Raw genomic sequence first — 19,628 nt, 5'->3', positions numbered from 1 at the left:
AGATTCTATCTCTCATTTGAGTGAATCGTGATATTCCAAGCATAGTTCTTTCGATTCCTCTTTGAGAGACCCGAATAGCGTTCTCATCCTGTTTTCGTAGGGTCCAGGTCTCTGAGGCATAAGTTAATGCAGGAAGAATAGTGGAATCAAAGAGATGTGCTCGTAGCTGGAGGTTCTTTGTTCTTTTAGTTATTTCTTCAATGCTCTTGAAGGCATTCCAAGCCGCTCTCTTCCTCCTGCGCAACTCAGGTGTCAGGTCATTCATCATGTTGATTTCTCGACCTAAGTATATATAACTGTTGCATTCGGAGATGGTGGTTCCATTGAGAGCGAATGGAGCGTCAGGAACAAGGCTGTTTCTCATAAACATTGTCTTCGTAAGATTCAGCTGTAGTCCGACCTTTCCACATTCACGGTCAAAGTTGTTCAGCATTTGTGCCGCTTGGCTGATGTTTGGTGTTATTAGAACGATGTCATCAGCAAAGCGGAGGTGGTGTAGTTGCCGACCATCTATCTTCACTCCCATGTTTTCCCATTCCAGTCGTCGCATGATGTTCTCGAGGGTGGCACTGAAGAGTTTTGGCGAAATGGTATCACCCTGCCGAACCCCTCTCTTGATATGGATGATTACTTCTTTGTAGAATTGTGAGATCTTGGTAGTGAATCCGCAATAGAGCTCACGAAGGATCCTGATGTATTGAGTTTGTACGCCCTGATTGGCTAGGGCTTCCATGACCGCTTCCATCTCAACAGAATCAAAGGCCTTCTTTAAATCAATGAACGTTAGACAGAGCGGCATCTTGAACTCCCGAGATACCTCAATGAGTTTGGTTATTGTGTGAATATGGTCGATGGTACTGAATCCTTTTCGGAATCCAGCTTGTTCACATGGTTGTCCTTCATCTAGTGTTCTGCTAATCCTATTCAGGATGACTCGAGTGAATAGTTTGTAGATGACAGACAATAGGCAGATTGGGCGATAGTTGCCAATGTCGTGGATGTCTCCTTTCTTGTATAGTAGTACAGTCCTGCTGGTTTTCCATTGGGATGGAACCTTGCATTCAGACAGGTAGCGTGTGAAGAGTCGAGCCAATGTATTGATGAGTACTGATGGTAAGTTCTTCAGGTGTTCAGGTCTGATCTTGTCTGGGCCAGGTGCTCTTTGTTTCTTTACCGACGAGATGGCATGTTGGATTTCGGAAGGGAGAACATTGGGAACGACATATCCATCATGTGGTATGTGGTATGTGGCCAAGTGGACGCGGCTATTAAAGAGATCTGAGTAGAAGTCATGAATAATCTTCTCCATTGCCCTTCTGGAAGATGTGATAGATCCATCATGATGTCGGAGGGCAGTCATCTTGGTTTTGTAGTTGGTGAAGGACAAGAGAATATAGGATAAAGAAATATAAGATAATACGGTTAAGATATAGGATAGAAGGAAAAGAACAGGATAGAAGCAGAAAGACTGGTAAGGAAGTTATTACAGTCATCTAAGAGAGAGGGTGGTGGCAGTGGCTTGGCCCCAAGCAGCAGAAGTGATCGTTTGTGGTGAAATTCAAAGCATCTTTTCAATTTTTTTCCAAAGATGTTTATTGTAGCATTGTAGCACTGTCCTCTTGTTGTTCATCAGTTTGCTCGAGCGGGCACCAGTAATGTCTCCATTGTGAGACTTGTTGTTACTGCTTTTGGCATATCGAATACGCCACGGAGAGCTTGCCAGGCTCTGCCGTGCGGGTGGGGTACTCTCAGTAGCTAGCTGAGAGGGGAGAAGGAATCGAACCTGGGTCGGCTGCATGCAAGGCAAATGCCTTATCCGCTGTGCTATCGCTCCAGCAGAATTATTTATAGTAGAGTCGTCAGAGATCTTTTATAAAGGTGGAGTCATGATATGTTTATGCACTGAATGTACTGTGTGTAAGACAGACATTCAGGTTCTCCAAAGTGGCAGGAGCAATGGAAGGATGGAGTTGGCATCATTTGAGAACCAAAATTCAAGATAATGACTGTTTCTCAGGGCTGAAGGGATAGTACAGAGCCTATACTGACTGACTTGCATGTGGTCAACCTGAGTTCAATCCCTGTCACCTCATATGGTCACTTGAACCCTTTCAGTAGTGATCCCTGAGTTCAGATCCAGGAATAAGCCCTGAGTGTTGCTGGCCATGGCCCAAACAACAAAAACAAGGACTGTATTACTATACCGTGCTCTTGAAATAAAGCCTACCCGTGATACATCTAAGTAAATGGTTGCTGAATTGTTGAACAGCCATTGCTGTCTTAAACAAGCCCTGACTATGTGCCTAATGGGAGTGGTATTACCATGAAAATTTACAGAACCATCTTTTTGTTTTTTAAAGACCATAAAGTTGTCTCATGGAACCAATTACTCAATGGCTGTTTTAGCTTTTCCCCACCCTAAACATATAAATGAGTGGTGACTTTATATGACTATTAAAAAAGTTCATGAGGACCCTCTTCAATTTTTTTTCTTTAGGAATCCTATAATTCTCATTCCATCATTGTATGAAATGGGTCAAGCGTTCTCTTTTGTGCACTCATTATAAATTTGAGCATATGACTGCTGAAACCATGCTGCTGCCTAATTAAATCCAGCAGCCTTGCATGCACCCTCTTTTATAAATTAATTTCCCAAGAGCCAAAAGTCATATTGACTTGCTCCTTTTTTCTCCTCAAATGGGGAGGAGTCTTCCTATTCTTCTCCTTCTTGGAAAAGTAACCTTCCAAGTAGTGACCTCAGTTCAATTCAATTCAATATAACCTATACAGGTCAGGCATTTGAATTTAGGAGTGACTACTGATAACCTTTTATTACTCACTGGAGGTGTCTTAATCTCCTTGTAAAGAATTGAATCCAAATGAATGCTGGGTGTGGAGAGATAGTACAGTTGGTAGGGCACATGCCTTGCACATGGCTGACCTGGGTTTGATCCCCGCACCATATGTGGTCCCCTGAGACCCACCAGGAGTGAACCCTGATTACAGAGCCAGGCATAAGCCTTGAGCAATGCCAGGTGTGGCCTCAAAACCGAAACGAAGCATAACAAAAACAAAATGAAAGTTTGTCATGGGACAGCAATCTGAAGCACACTTTACTCTTAAATAGAATGTAAGCCTATAACTGTACCTCGTGGTTTTTCACTAATAAAAAAAGAAAAAAGAAAAAAAAAGAAATCAATGTTAAAAAAAATAGAATATTATGTATGGTAAAGTCCTCTGTGGGCAAAGAAAATTTCTCTGGATGCAATGAAAACTGGGCAAGTACAGATCGTAAATCAGAGCCTTCAGTTTATACAGTGACTTCTTAACAAGTTAGGAAGAATACAAAATCATCAACTCTTGTTTGGGCAGATGTTTACTCTTGGCGAGAGGGAAGGTGTAACAAATGCTGTGGGACGGTTTTTAGAGTAGCCTTGAGAGAGTCTGGTCACAGCTGTTTCTTGGCTGAGCAATCTTCAACCTATCCCCACCCCCGCTTTTCTTTTGAAGGGCGTTCAATCCAGGTCTTTCTTCATGTTTTGGTGAGAGCGCAATTTCCAGGAGGGAGGGCCTGTGAGCAACCCAGCTCTGATGGGTGAAATGGGGGAGAAACCAACCCAGGAAATTAGCTCCTCTAATCGCATTAGTGGGAGGTTGGGCAGAAGACTTTTTTTTCCAGGAAACTATTTGTTTCATAAGGTACTGAAGCAGAAAGACTCCCCATCAAAGGGGGTCCCTTCACATACACTCCCCTCCTCCTTATTGGGTTGAAGCCAGGATGCACCCCAAACCACCATGTTCATATTTCTCGTGGAGGAAGAGGGACCACTTCAGTGATACTTATTTCACTCTAGAATACTTAGCCTTAGATTAATTGTAGTGATGCGAAGACGGGCATCGATTCCATTCAAGATAAGGCAGGAACTTCATTTCACTGTGGACACCTCTCTCACTCCCTGTTCCCTGTCTGCTGGGACAAGAAGCAGGCAGTGAAGGGTGAAATGATCTGAGTCATTATAAGCAGGGGAGGAAGCCTGGAGCCATTGGCAAGAAACTTGAATGAACCTAGCATGGAGTATTGCTCTTTGAATACAAACAAAATTGGATTATCACTTAATTTCCACAACTGGCCTTGTGACATCTCATTTTCCCCACTTAGTGAAGCATCAGCTGGGGAGTGAGCATGTGACTTTACTTGAAAGGACTGGGAGATTGTGTTGGCAGCACATCCTGCCATCACCATGTAAGTGACCCACATTAGGAGGTGGCCCCAGGATGCCTGAGGTGCCACAGAAATAGCATGGTCTTTAGTTAGTGACCCAGTGAGACTTCTGCACCTGCAGGGCCAGGGGGTCTTACTCCACAGCAGCTACTGTGGAGTTGAGGTCGGCAGAGGTTCATAGTAATGGAAAACAACCTTTTAACTGGAAGCATCTATTCTCCTTGTGTGGGTATGGAGTTTAATCTTTCACTTGTTCTTTTGGCACTATTGGTGAGACACCTACTATGGGCTGGGATCTTTCTTGAGCTTATGAAAAAGCATTTTTATTTTATTTTTTAATTTTTTGGGGGGGGTTACACCCAGCGCTGCACAGGGGTTACTCCAGGCTCTGCGCTTAGGAATTATCCTGGCGGTGCTCAGGGGATCATCTGGAATACTGGGATTCGAACCTGGGTTGGCCACGTGCAAGGCAAATACCCTACCTGCTGTGCTATTATTTCTCCTGCTCAAAAGAGCATCTTTAAATATTGCTTTACTCAGATCCCTGTTTATCATTTAAAAGTTAAAAAGACTTTGTCACAACACATAGATGGCTCCTATAAGTACAAAAAGAGAAGAATAGGAGTACAGGAATTCCTTCACTCACTCAACAAACATTCCTTGGCTTCCTTCTTGGAAAAATGTCATGGTGAACAGGCTCTGGAGAGAGACCTCAATGGTTGGAAGTCACTGGATCTTGGGGATGTCTTATAATAATTACATATAAATTACACCTCTATAATAAGAGACAATGCAAATAAAGACATTCTGTTTACTAGCTTCCATAATGTTCACAGAGCCCATTATATAGAAGAAACTGAGACATACGTTAAATAATTGAACATCAAATAAAAAGAAAGTGGTAAGAGTTGAAATTCTTACTGAACAGATTCTCTTAAATGTTTCCTGTAGAAAAATATGTGTCTGGTCTGAAGGAGAAACTGCAAAGCAAAGTATATTGGTGAGGTGAATGATGAGGCTGAAAGGGCAGTCAGAATAAGATTGATAAGGTATAAGGCATTTGTGTTGAGGAGTTTCAATAAAATTCTGTACATAGATGGGTCTCAAAGTATTTTGAGCTAAGAAGTTTGTTATCTTTCAAAAGCTGTGATCCTTTGCCCCCGTGTTCTTTCTTACAATTTCAAACGAATTTATCTTATTCTTCTTTTGGGACCAAATTGATGGGAATTCTGGTAACTGAGTGTGGGATCCAGGGCAAAAATCAATAGAATTAATTTCTGATTCAGAAAGCATAGTTGTTGCATCAATATGGTGTCCAAAATGTGAACTCTGTAAGATTCTCATGAGCAGGGAAACCAGGACTGTAGCTGCTAAGCCACAAAAGACATTCAGGGATTCAGCACAGTTTTCATTAATTTCTACATAAGGTTATACCTAATTCTCAGTCTATTCTACAAACTTGTTGTTTCTAGCCCTGATGGTGAAAAGACAGTGAATCGCTTACATCAGTGAAAGGCAGGATGGATGGAGCAAATACATGAGCCATATTTGCTTGTCCCCATTCCACAGCCAAGACAGATGCATTTAAATAGTGAGACATTCTGTTGCCAGTGAGTTCTATTTTTCATCATTTCCTGAGCAGCTAATACTAGTTGGTTAACATTTGTGCCTAGAATGAAACCTATTTGCTCTTTCTGAGTGAAGTTTTCCTGTTCCTTTTACTCACCTGAATATATATATATATGTGTGTGTGTATATATATACATATATACACACACACACATGAGCTACACATTTCAGGGTCTTATCATTTACAAATTGTTTGCAACTAAACATATATAAGGGAGGCTTTTCCTAGAATGTTATTCAAGGCTCAAGACTTAATAGGTCTGAATTATTGAGTTCTTGTTCAGTGATGTGCCCTAAAGTCAAAAAGAGTCATCGTTTAGAAATCAATGGTACAGGACAAAAGAAAATAGTTTTTAAAAATAAGAATAAAATTTTATACTGGCACTGGGCAAAACAGAGTAGGATTTCAAACAAAATTTTAGAATTAGCACCAAGTGAGGTAGAGACAACTGGTATTTTTGTTTTGTTTTGTTTTGTTTTGGGCCACATCCAGCAATCTCAGCGTTTACTCCTGGCTCTGCACTGAGAAATTACTCCTGGCAGTGCTCTGGGACCCTGTAAAATGTGGGGATTAAACCCAGGTTTTCTGAGTTCAAGGCAAGCATACTCCCCCACTGTTCTATCTCTCAGCCCCAACAATTGGTATTTTTAATCTTGAGAAATTAAAAGTATGAGTATAAATTTATCCTGTTACATTTGACAAAATTATAGCTTAATGTCAGTCATGCCTAGATTTGGGGACTGCAGATTAAAATTGATGATAAATATCTCACTGAGTGTTCTAGATAGATCACCTGATAGTGGAGCATACATTTTTCATTTGAACGTGAATTTTAAAGTAATAATATAAAAAAAAGGTTTATTTTCATGAAAACTTTCTGAGTATTTGTTCACTGCTCCGTTAGTCTCTTTGGCGTTCTGATAACTGATTCCTCCTGAAACAATCACATCTTATCTTTCTTATTTGTTTTCTTTCCCTTTATGAAATTTCCACGTCTCTAACTCGGTCACATTATCATTTGGCTGATAGTGAACACTTGAATCACGTAGCTCAGCATTACTTTTTAGCTGCACCATTTTTTTTTCATCTTTTGCAAGAGCAGCAGTAGATTCATTCATTCTTTCAGGAAGAATAATTATTGAGCATCTTCCACGTGCTTTCGTAGAAGCCATAGTATAATAGTACCAAGTTAAAAAAAACTCCCAAATGTCTGCCCTTATGGAGTTAATATTCTTATTTAGGGGAAGAATATATAAATAGAAAGCTATGGAGAAAAGTTCAGGTGCTAAAAATGGGAAGCAAGATATCTATACTGACTGTGAGATAGGGTTGCAGATGACTGATCTGGGACCTGCAGTATGACTCAAGTGGTAGAACACATACCCCCAAACAAAGTGAAAGGAAAGGTCTTGCTAGATATATTAGTCATTGTTTACTATGTACCAACAAATTGTATCACTTAACAGTAAACGAAAACAGCATATATGTACTATCTTTATCATTTTATATATCAGGAACTTGGGAGCAACACAATTGGGGGTGTTTCAGGCTTGAAGACCCTCATAAGGTGGCAGTTTAGACTGTGTGTACTACTGAAAGCTTGACTGGGGCTGGTGGATTGCCTTTCCAGATGCCTCACTCAGATGCTGGCAGCCAAAGGTTTCATTCATCACTACTCTTTGTGGCTGGCCTCTCAGTGGTGCTACTTGAGCTACCTTACAACATGGAAGCTTCCCTCAAAGTCAGGGAGATTCAAGGAGAAAAGCTGAAGCACAGTCCCTTCCACCTGACCTTGGAAATCACATTGTCATTTCTGCACTATTTTAGTTAATACTCACTTTTATATATCATATGACAGAGGGGAAAGAGATGAGACAGAGTGAGAAGACCTGGGGGTAGGACCTTGCAGCCTTACTGGAGGCTGTCCACTTCAGAGACCCTTACTGAAAAAGCACATTTTAACATCGATGTACCACAATTTTTAGATTTCAACATTTGTCATAGAAAACTAATATTCTGTGAACCCAACTGTAGTATACAATGTAAGATGTGTGTGAGAATTAGTTCATCTCTTTAGTATATGTTTCTAAATATAACACCTTTCTTTCCACCTGTAATCTTGTAACTTTGGGGCATGTCTAACAAACGCTGACTCATTAGGGCCTTAGTATATATCACTTTTCCAAGATACGTTAAAGAACAGTTACTTTATAATCTCCAATTTAGAGATAGAGAAATAAGACATGAGAGATGGTAGGTGATAAGGGCACATAGCCTGCAAGTGGTTTAAAAAAAAAAGATTTGAGCCTATACCTGTTTTTTGTGTCCTTTGCATTCTCTCTGCCTTTCAAGTTGTCGTTTCATATGTCCAGCAGTAAGTTATTAGCAACGGATCACAAATCCTCTTTGCTTATCTACAGCTTTATCAACCAGTAGTGGTGAATTCTTGCTCAATGGAGATTTTGTTGTCACAATGTCCAAAAGGGAAATTCGTTTTGGGAATACTGTGATAGAATATAGTGGCTCTGACAATGTAGTAGAAAGAATTAACTCCACCGATCGCCTTGAAGAAGAACTTCTGCTCCAGGTAAAAACTTGGCGATGAGTCCACCATATTTTTTTTCTTTTACTTGGAATCATCAAGCCGCTGAACATCCTCTCTGTTTTGTCTATATTACCTAGGTGTTGTCAGTGGGAAAGTTATACAATCCTGACGTGCGCTATTCTTTCAATGTTCCAATTGAAGACAAACCCCAACAATTTTACTGGAACAGTCATGGACCATGGCAAGCATGCAGCAAACTCTGTCAAGGTATCTGTGTTCACACTGGTTTTTGCAATGTTCTTTTGGGTGATTTGCTTTCATTATATGTGGAGTTTTAGCCACATATAATTGACGCATTGTGTAAGTTGAGGTGTTTGTTTTGATGCTTTTCTATTATAGATCACCAACATAAATTCGGTTAATGTATCAACTCCCAGTTGTAGTATTTTTTCTCTTATGACAAGAACTCTTAAGATCTACTTTATTAGCAACTTTCAATATATTGATTAATGCTGTTTAATAATAGTATCTTAGATTACCAGGACTTGGAACTAGAAGTTTGTACCTGTCACCTGCTCATGCCCCCCTCCTCTTCATAATATTCTCTGTATCTGTGAGTTTGTTTTTTGTTCATTTGTTTTGTTTTAGATTCAACATATAAGTGAAATTTTGCATGTATTTCACTGTGATTTATATTTTATATTTTTAAAAGGGGTGTTTATAACTTTTTTTAAATAAAGCAACCAAATGCATGCGATTATAAACCTTTTATGTTCATATACATTCTCTGCGCTATTATCTCTCTGGTCACTTAGGGCCACAAAATCAAGCTTTTTTATTTGTTTTGGGCCGTACTCAGGGCTTATTCCTGGCCCTGTGCTTACAGAGTACTTCTGCTGATACTCAGGAATCATATGTGGTACTGGTCTTGTACAAGGCAAGAGCCTTACCTTCTGTATTATCTCCGCATCCCGCCCCCATTGGAGATTTTTAAGGGATTCAGAGTATAGTAGGTTGCCTCATGCTGGAAGTTTCCATTCATATGAAGCCAAGAAAAATCAGCCCTGCCACACTGATTTTTTTCCAAAGACAGATTTCATGATCCTATCATTGTTCTTTTTTTCTTTTGCTACCTTTTGTCCAAATTAAAAGTATACAAATTGCTTTTGACTTGCCATGGCCCAGTTCAGTAGTTATGCAAAGGTCATAGGGCCCACAAAACAGATCATATTCACTATCTAACCCATTCCATAAAATATTGACCTGGTTTCTTATAAAAGGAGCTTATGAGTAGATTACTTTCCTTGATTCTTTTTTCCTTCTTCTTTTTTCCTCTCTACTTAGGGGAGCGGAAACGAAAACCCATTTGCACCCGGGAATTTGATCAGCTTACAGTTTCTGATCAAAGATGTGATTGGCTGCCCCAGCCAGAACCCATTACTGAGCCCTGCGGCACAGACTGTGAACTGAGGTAAGGCCAGTTTTTACTGTGGAGTTCTGTGTCTCTTGGAGCAAGTGAGAATGGAAGGAAGAGTTGCTGGTCATGAAATCCTCTATTCTTGTGTCTCTGTGACATATGCTTTAGGCAGCTTTTCATCCTGCTGAAACTGATTATCTAAGGCACATGTGGGTTTCTTGTTCTTCTCCTAAAAATTAAAAATAGCTCTTGGTGTATGGTACTTGCCAAAAAAATTCTTATTTAATCCTCACAACTTGATGCATAATTACTATGAGAGAGTCCAATGTTATATAATAGTTTGGAACTCAACACAAAAGAAGAAACTGTGTCCCTTAAAAAACAGATTTGTATCTACTCAGATTGAGTCTACCCAGTACTCTCATGGACATGAAAGTTGCAGCGCATTAAGGTAGAGTTTTAGGAGGAACTAGAAGCAAATCTATGTACAGATGTCTAGACATGCAAAAACTTATGAATACAAAAGAATATAACTCTCAGGACAAAGAGATAGTAAATGGGTGGAGTGCTTGCCTTACATAGGTAGAGTGCTTACCTTACATGCAGGTCGACCTGGGTTTGATCCCTGGCACTCCCTAAGCCTGCCAGGAATGATCCTTGAGTACAGAGATAGGAGTAAGTCTTGAGCATAGCCGGGGATGGCCCCCAAACCAAAACCAACCAACCAAAACAAAAGATATACATACACACACACACACACACACACACACACACACACGTGGAAAGTGGAAGGATAATTCTAAAACATTCTTGCTACCTGCAATATTGGTTATGTTATACTGTCTTATAAAAATCAGAAAACAGCCTGGACTCCGTGCCAGGCTGTTTTCACTTGGGGCGCCCCAGAGGGGGACGGGTGAGAGTCCTCCCTGCCCCAAGGGACCCAGCCCTGGCAGCCAACCTCCACTACCGAACCACCATCATCCAGGCTGCTTTTCACACGCTCAGGCCAAGACTTACATAGGAGTGAACATATTCCTGGACCACATGGCCGCATCATAAGACACTCCTTACCCATTTTCCATAATTACCACACCATATGTGATAGAGAAATATATATCTGTACATGTATATAGATGCCTTTCAGAGAGCCCAGCAAGCTACCAAGAGTATCCTACCCGCATGGCAGAGTCTGGCAAGCTAGCTGTGGTGTATTCTATATGCCAAAAACAGTAATAATAACGTGTCTCATTCCCTTGACCTTGAAAGAGCCTCCAATACGTTGGAAAAGACGAATAAGGAGAGGCTGCTAAAATCTCAGGGCTTATGCGGCCATGCGACATCTTCTTATATATATAGAGGTCAATGGAAAGTAAATTCTCCAACATTTCTCCCTGAAAATCAGGCTTAACTCTTTTACAAACCACAACACTGAATAGTAAAGAGAGAACAAAAGGGAATGCCCTGCCACAGAGGCAGGGTGGGATGGGGATGGAATGGGGGGTGGGACGGTTACTGGGATCCGTGGTGGGAAATGGTTACTGGTGGAGGAATGGGTGTTCAAAATAAATAAATAAATTTAATTTTAAAAAAATGTTCAGGGCTGGGATGAATGGAGACGTTACTGGTGCCCACTTGAGTAAATTGAAGAACAATGGGATGACAGTGATAGTGATACTGTCATATTTGGGTGTTAATTAGTCTAGGTATTCTTTTGTATGGTCCGTAGGTCAGTTTAATGCAGACACCATGAGTTGATGCTTTTCCCTCATTTTATAGGAGAGAAATTATTAGCAAAATGTGCTACAAGAACTTGTTAAGGCATCACTATTCATAAGTAGCTGGATGAATATTCAAATATTTCACAGTTTCCATATCCCTATGACAAATACTCTGAAGTGATAGTGGCAGCCTATAAAACTGGGGTCAAATATAAGACCTCCCCGAGAAGCTCTGAGATAAAATAGGAGTGCTATGATCAATTAGTTCTGCCCATCTTGAGAGTCAGAGGGAGGCTATTGGAATGGGTGCCTCGCCTCTGCCAATGCTCACCTGAAGGTTCTGGTTTCAAAGCCCGGGCTTTCTCTACCCTTTTCCTCAGTCTGTTTCCCCAGTGTCACTGATATGCATTGACAATACTCATCATAGAAAGAAAACACAAAACAAGACATTCAAAGGGAGGTCTTTACAACCACCAGTATTAATTTATAGAGAATGCTAATATAAACCCAGAGCTTCAACCAGTTGAATAAAATCAACTATAATAAAAGCTAAGTTATATTTGAAAAATGCTTACTTAATTGCTATACCTAATTTCTCACAACAGTTTAGGGAAGAAACATTGAATGGCAGTTAGGTTCCTTTTCTTATTTTGTGAAGAAAAATAGTTTTATCAAAAGAGGTTTACTTAGAGAAATATAAGGAGAGAGAAGAAAGATACAGATATTCCAGAAGGGAAAAAGCCTGGCTAGATTCCATGAGGCATGACTTCAATATATTGGGAAAATTGACATTTTCAGATGAGTCCTATATCATTGAAAATAATGTTCTGTTATCAATTATTAATGATGGTAAATATTAATTGTTAATATTAATTCTGTGGAGACTAATAGCTACCTTGAAAGTAAAAATATTCAATAACAATCACTTATGAGATATTTTTTCTTTCTTTATTATCGTATACAGCTAGAATTAACCTATGAATGTAATCAATAGTCTATTATAATTCCAATACCTATCTGGTATCACTGACATCCTCTTTATTACTGAGAAAACACCATGAGACAGATATGATTATCATTTATTTATACACTTTGCACATAAGAAAACCAGAGGCCAAGAGAAGTTAAGCAATTTGCTCACTATCACACCACTTTTTAATGAAGTGGCAGGATTCCAGAGTGTTATGCCTGGTTCTTCAGTTCCTACTCTTTATCCCTAGGAGGAAATAGTTTTCATTTTTAATTAGGTCTTTATGACATAATATTCATTGATATCATATTCATTCTATGTAGTTCTTCTTCCTGTGTGAAGAAACATAACCCTCAAGAGCTTTTTTGCCATTTCCTATTCACTACCTCACTTGGACCCTTAAAGCTGACATTTTCCACAGGCTGAATCAGATGGGGCTGGTACAGTCTCTATGAGAACTTTAGATATTGTGGAATCCCTTCCTTCAATGCTAAACATGTTCTTATAATTCCAAGGAAGACAAGTTCATTCAAAATATATTTTTCATTTTTATGCCACACCTAGCCATGCTTGAGGCTAACTTCTGGCTCTGTGCTCAGGGATCACTCTTGAAAGTGCTTGAGGGGCTGCATATGGCACCAGGTATCAAACTTTGAGTTAACAGTGCAAGGCATAACCCTACCCAATGCACTACCTCTCTGTGCTGAGGAAGGCAAATTCATTCATACAAAGCCTTCTGAGTAAGAGTATGCAGCTATGAAATACTGAATAGAAGGGAATGGAAATACAATTAACTATATTTTTTTAAAAAAATATATCCTCTAAGACCTGTTGAAAATTTAACCAAGGAGAACCTATTTCAAGATAGAGATAATGTTTGAATTCTCAGTTTAAGAAATTACTTTAAGTGACCATAGTACAGCAGGAAGGGCATTTGCCTTGCATGAGGCTGACCCGGATTCGATTCCCAGCATCCCATATGGTCCCCTGAGCAATCACTTAATCACTTAATCCCCGTTATTCATCGATTTATTCGAGCGGGTGCCAGTAACGTCTCCATTCATCCCGGTTGCGTGCTAGCGTAGCCCAATGGTATCTGTCCGTTTTAGGAACATGTAGAGCCTCAAACCGATCATTTAGGGTCTTGACGAAGAAGTCTGACCATCTTATAGGTGGGCATCCACGTGATCTTTTGATGTCTCGTGGAATCCAATCAGTAATGGCTCTAGTCCAGCGGTTGTCTGTAAACCTCATTACGTGTCCAGCCCATCTGATTTTTGATGTCTTGGCAAATGAGACAGCGTCCCTGATTCTTGAGCGTTGACGAAGATCAGAACTCCGGATTCTATCTCTCATTTGAGTGAATCGTGATATTCCAAGCATAGTTCTTTCGATTCCTCTTTGAGAGACCCGAATAGTGTTCTCATCCTGTTTTCGAACTCCACATCGGAACCCATGGCCTGGAATGGAACGAACAGGGTGACAGACTGTCTGAGTTCATCATGTCAACCAAAACCTTCCATGGTAACTCACAATTCCAAAAGGCTGAATCTAAACGTTGGACATGGGAGTCTCCCGATGGACGGTTCTACAATGAAATAGACCACATCATATTCAATCGGCGGTTTTGCCTAACCGATGTTGCTGTTGTCCCAAAATTCCAAACGGGATCAGACCACCGTCTTCTTCGTGCAAAATTCTACCTCACAGAACGAGGAGAAAAGAATGCAAGGTTTAAGAAGAGGACTCCCAGAACAACCACCAACTGGGAACTCTTTGGCTCTGTTGCGGCAACATGGGAAGATGCCGTCATTGACAACATTGATGAGGAATACGATCGAATGATTCAGCACCTCCATGATTGTGCAAGGAATGCCAAGAGAGAGATAACCACAAAAAACCGTCTTTCTTCGAACACTCTTGAACTTATTCGCCAACGTGGCTTGGCACGTGCCTCAGGCAACCACAAGCAAACATCCGAACTGGCAAAACAGTGCAGAGAAGCCATCAAGGATGACCTCAAAAACAGGAGAGCAGCAGTACTGGTAGATGCAGCAGAAGCTGGGAAAAACATTCGTAATGCCCCTGAGCAATGCCAGAAGTAATTCCAGAGTGCAAAGCCAGGAGTAATTCCTGAGTGCAAAGCCAGGAGTAATCCCTGTGCATCACCGGGTGTGACCCAAAAAGAAAAAAAGAAAAGAAAAGAAAAGAGAAGAAAAGAAAAGAAATTACTTTAAGAAACTATTTTTTCCCATCAAACGGATTCCAAAAATGAGCCACAGTTTTGTTGGCGAGGATGCTGGGAACCCTATGTTCTACACGGTTCATCCTGCTTTGACATTTTTCAGATATAAAATTTAAAATAAAGCAAACTTTACCATGTGAAGACATTTTGAAAGATAGCTCAAACCCTCAAGACTTTTTAAGTGGAATTAGGTAGATCTCTATTGTACTTCTCTCCAAACTTTGTTTTATTGATGTCTAATGGAATTTCACAATACTTAGAACTTGATTGGGGAATAAAGCACCAGCAGAGTGGTAATAATGAGAGCAACGAAAGCAGCGGCATCTTTTTTTCTGGTGCCTTCCATATGGGTTACATGCCAGGCATTCCTTGTTTATCTTTCTAGTAGTGCTGTGAAATATACCTGTTTCACCCCATTTCACAGAAGAGAAAACTGTGAACTGTGAACACTATGGTTAAGTATCCTGTGTACTGAATTCATATTTCCACCTATGCCTCTCTGATTCCATAGTTCATCCTCTGATCTTTATTTAAAATTCTTTCACAAAAGCTAGGGAAAATCAAGGATTAAAATCTTTCCATTTCACCTAGTGGGTATAGCAAAGAATTTATTCTAAATTCTCCATTTGGAAAAAGTCACTTTTTAAAGATATCCAGATTTCCAAGAATACTTAAAGTCCTTTGAAACCAAATGAGAACAGCAGTTTAGGGAGAACATTTGGATGGTAATAGCACCGCTGACTGATTAAAGAGAAGTTATGAGGAGTTTATTCCTGCATTTAGTATAAGAGTTTGTGGTAGCAGTGGTAAACTAAAAGGTTAAAACTACAATACTGAGAGGGAATAAAAAGGAATTTAGTTCAGTACCTCATAAGTAGATGACGCATGCTTATATCTGAAATAAGATGGAACATGTTTGTCAGCATTCAGATTCACATCACAATTGCTTTTATAGATTACTGAACAAGTACAGTTCTTCAACTGAAGCAAAACATGCAGGACACAAACCAAACCTAAAGAAGTTATTTTTTTTTTCTCTCTGCCAACCTCGTAGTCACTATACTTGCAATTTGGACCAGGGCCATATACCCAGTGGTAACCTTTCCCACATCCCCAATATTCCAACAGGATCACAGTTGAAAATTCTCATAAATGGGAGAGGCATGGCATGAGACTAAAGAGGGGGCATGAAGGAAAATGGAAAGTAAGGAAAACAGAGATGTGACTGAAAAAAGAAGATGGTTGAGAAACACTAATTTAACTAATTATGAGTATCTGTGTGCTAAACTGAAAATTGGAGAGAGGGTTGTTACTGATGAAGTTTTCCATAAAATCTGGTAGAATACTGATTCTAGAAGATGGTTTGTGGCAAACCAAAATCTTTTAGAAGATCTACCCATTATCTCCTATGCTATGGAGAATTTCACAATACCAACATTTTTGAAAGCTCTTGGGACTTCTGCAATATAGAGACATACTTAATTCATTTGTTTCCCAATTTCTCAAAACTACTATCCTGCCTTGGACCAGAGAGACAAATAATTTTTTTGTTTTGTTCTAATGTATTATTAGATACATTACTTTTCTGAAATGTGGAAATGTTTTAATATTTCAGCTGGAAAATAGAACTTTTGCATGAACTGAATCAATTAAAAACACAGAAGTTTAGACCTTCTGGGAGAGAAGAAGATAGAGGATAGTGTTATGAGAAGAATTTTGTTCAGGCAGTGCTGTGATCGTTCCACAAACACTTCCCAGATCTGTACTCAGATTTCCATTTTAAATTTTAAGTGCACCAAACCCTATACAAATTATTATCTGTGAATAAAGACTATGCATTCCATGAAGACATAGAACAGAGGCAACACAACGGGCATAGAGTCCCCCGCCCCCCAAAGAATCTTCTTTAATGTATGTCTGAGTATCTAGGAGACCTCACTATGCTCTTCCAACCCAAGCTGCTAGTGCTTTCTTATAGGGACAGGTCTCCGGCCTCCCTTATCCAGGATGGAAAGTAACCTTTCCACAAGAAAGGCACGGTTTGGCAGCTAAGAATTAAAGGGTAGACGAAAGTCCCAAATGCCCCTGTTGAATTGGTCTTCATTCTTTCACTCACTTCCCTTAGGAAGTGAAAGCTTGCTCAGATTAAACTTTGACAGGATGAGATAAAGCGTTGTTCTACAGTCCCTCACTAATCATGTTCCGGTTAAAACAGAATCCTCTCAGTACCTTGTCACTACAACGGAAAATCTCAGTAGTCCACTTTACATGCCAAATGTAAAAGTAGGTCAACTCTGACCCACTTCGGAGCGTTTGTGAGAAATTCCAAGATAAGTGTTTAGTGAGTACTTCTCCCCCCCACCAAGTTTTCCTGGACAGGTGTAGATGGAAGAATTCCTAGGGCGTTGGTATTTGGCACATCACCCAATTTTTGAGCAGTAGAGGAGTAACAGTTAAGAGTGGATTCTCATGAAGATGATCAAAACAGCCCTCCTTTAGGGAACGTGTCAACAATGTATTATTACATTTATTTGTTGTGTATTAAGTTTGGCTAGTTAAAAAAAGTAATTACTGACCAAATTTGGTGTGGGGGGGTGGGCAATTAAAAGAACCAAGCAATTTGACACATATGCCGTGTGTTAAGAAAAGTCCAAGGTAGATACTGAAGGCTAAATATAACAAAGATTTTTATATTCAAATCTATTTTTAGAGTGTCTAACCATAGAGCTAGGAGATAAATCAGTGGAGCACAAAGAATTTTTAGGAAAGGCCAGTGTTGGTATGTTTATTTCAACCCATAGAATAAAAAGCAATATTGAGTGAGCACTAATGTATTAAGATGATGCTATGTCAGCATTGGCTCACCAGTTCAAATAAATGTGTCATTCACGTTAGCATCACCCTGGGGAAGGCCGAGTATGTGGGAGGACTCAGTATATAGGAAATCTCCGTGTCTTCCTCCCACTCTACTTCATACCTAACACTTGTCTAAAAATTTCCTTAAAAGCATGTGATTGAGAGGCCAGTAGATGGGTGAGTGTCTGAAACAGCTGCATTGCAAGCACGAAGCTATGAGTTGAATCCCAAGCATCACCCACATACCTCAGTTGCAGTCATGGCAGCTCTGTTGTCTGTGATTCCTCCACCCCACAAGCAATTTCCCAGTTGAACCATAGCCAAAAGTGTGCCAGCATCACTGTAATTCCTGGCAAGCACCATGGCCGTGAGTGAGGTCTCACGGCAAGCACAATTAAAGAACAGTATCAGAGCTGATAAGTGAACACTGCAACCTGATGTGTAATCCTCAAGGAACACCACACCCACATATGCAACCACCACAACCAAGAAGAATATATGGGAACCTTCTCCCCCAGTCATGGGAACAATAACAACAGAGAGAAGATGTGCGTTTTGGGGGGGAGGCAGGATTAGGAAAATAATAACTGACAGTTTCTTAATACTTATAGAAGTCGCATAAACTTTTGTTGTATTGACTGTATAGAGCCTGTATACAATTGACTGTATACAATTACAGTTTATATTTTGAAGGAACTTAGTCACATAGTAATATGTATAAAGTTTAGTATGCTTGAAATTCACAGTAAAGTCCAAGACATTTATTGCATTATTAATATACACAGTGGTCATTGAGAACTCTCTGGCCCAGGTCCACATAAGGAAGCTTCCTAGGAAAAGTTCCCAACAATGATTGTTTGGTGCAAGCAGCCTGCCTGTTGAATGAGACGAGGGGTTGCATAAATCTTTTAAATATAAAATTTCTTTTGTTGCTCTATTGAATTTGTTTTTTTCCCCCTCTATGTTACTTGAATTTCATATTGACTGTGTGAGGTTTGGGATCTTTGACCCTGGCTATTGCTTTATGACTTCTGTGTATGTTGACAACCATGAAAAACACATGAATATTTTGGTTTAAAATGGGATTTTAGTAACAGACTATCACTTTGAACTTAATTTGAGTTAAGAGGAAAACAAAGAACTCGATTCTCCATACATCATGAATATAAATACATATGTACTTAACAGAAATGTCCACCGCCCCCCCTGTCGTTTCTGCCCAGGTGGCATGTCACTGGCCGGAGTGAATGCAGCGCCCAGTGTGGCATGGGCTATCGCACGTTAGACATCCACTGTGTCAAATATAACAGGCTAGATGGAAGGACAGAGAAGGTAGACGACAGTTTTTGTAGCAGTGATCCCAAACCAAGCAACCAGGAAAAATGCTCAGGAGAATGCTACACAGGTGCTTGGCGCTACTCAGCTTGGATGGAAGTAAGTTGTTTTTCACTCAAAGAATCTTCCTGGGTGCTAAGTCTGATGAATTTATCTGGCTTCATGCAGAACTTTCTTGAGAAGCCCCATTTAATTTAAACTACTGTGAAAAGAGTTTGATGACTAATTTATAATGTCTGACCTCATTTAAACTTTGCAGGAAAGGATAATTGATTGGTAGTATCTGACATGGACATAGTTTGTGAAAACTTGGGAGTGGTGAAACACACTCAACCTGTCATTTTCTTCTATACCTTAAGGCTGTTTAAATTTTATTTTCCTTTGGGGGCTGGAGTGATAGCACAGCAGGGAGGGCATTTGCCTTGCTTGCAGCCGACCCAGGTTCGATTTCCAGTATCCCATATGGTCCCCTGAGCACCGCCAGAGATAATTCCTGAGTGCAGAGCCAGGAGTGACCCCTGTGCATCGCCGGGTGTGACCCAAAAATTAAAAAAAAATATATTTGCCTTTGACAATTCAGTAATAATTGACTTCATTGGTAAATAGATGGATAACAATAATAAATACACCCAAAATAACAGCTTTAATTGGTTAGGGTTGGTAACGTTTCTTCAGGGTTTAAAGAGA

General features: G+C 40.0%; 1 protein-coding gene across 1 annotated transcript in view; it reads left to right on the top strand.

Annotated features, from left to right (window-relative positions):
* Window positions 1-19,628, top strand: part of ADAMTS9 (ADAM metallopeptidase with thrombospondin type 1 motif 9) — a 179,780-nt gene that overhangs the window by 64,895 nt on the left and 95,257 nt on the right. The window contains exons 17-20 of the mRNA XM_056129367.1: window positions 8,273-8,439; window positions 8,535-8,664; window positions 9,742-9,868; window positions 18,830-19,040. Coding sequence (XP_055985342.1) covers window positions 8,273-8,439; window positions 8,535-8,664; window positions 9,742-9,868; window positions 18,830-19,040 — 635 coding nt within the window. The remainder of the gene's footprint in view (window positions 1-8,272; window positions 8,440-8,534; window positions 8,665-9,741; window positions 9,869-18,829; window positions 19,041-19,628) is intronic.

The sequence above is a fragment of the Sorex fumeus genome, unplaced genomic scaffold, assembly GCF_029834395.1.
Source record: "Sorex fumeus unplaced genomic scaffold, SorFum_2.1 ptg000072l, whole genome shotgun sequence".
Taxonomy (NCBI): Eukaryota; Metazoa; Chordata; class Mammalia; order Eulipotyphla; family Soricidae; genus Sorex; species Sorex fumeus.
This window is presented reverse-complemented; position numbering and strand designations above follow the sequence as displayed.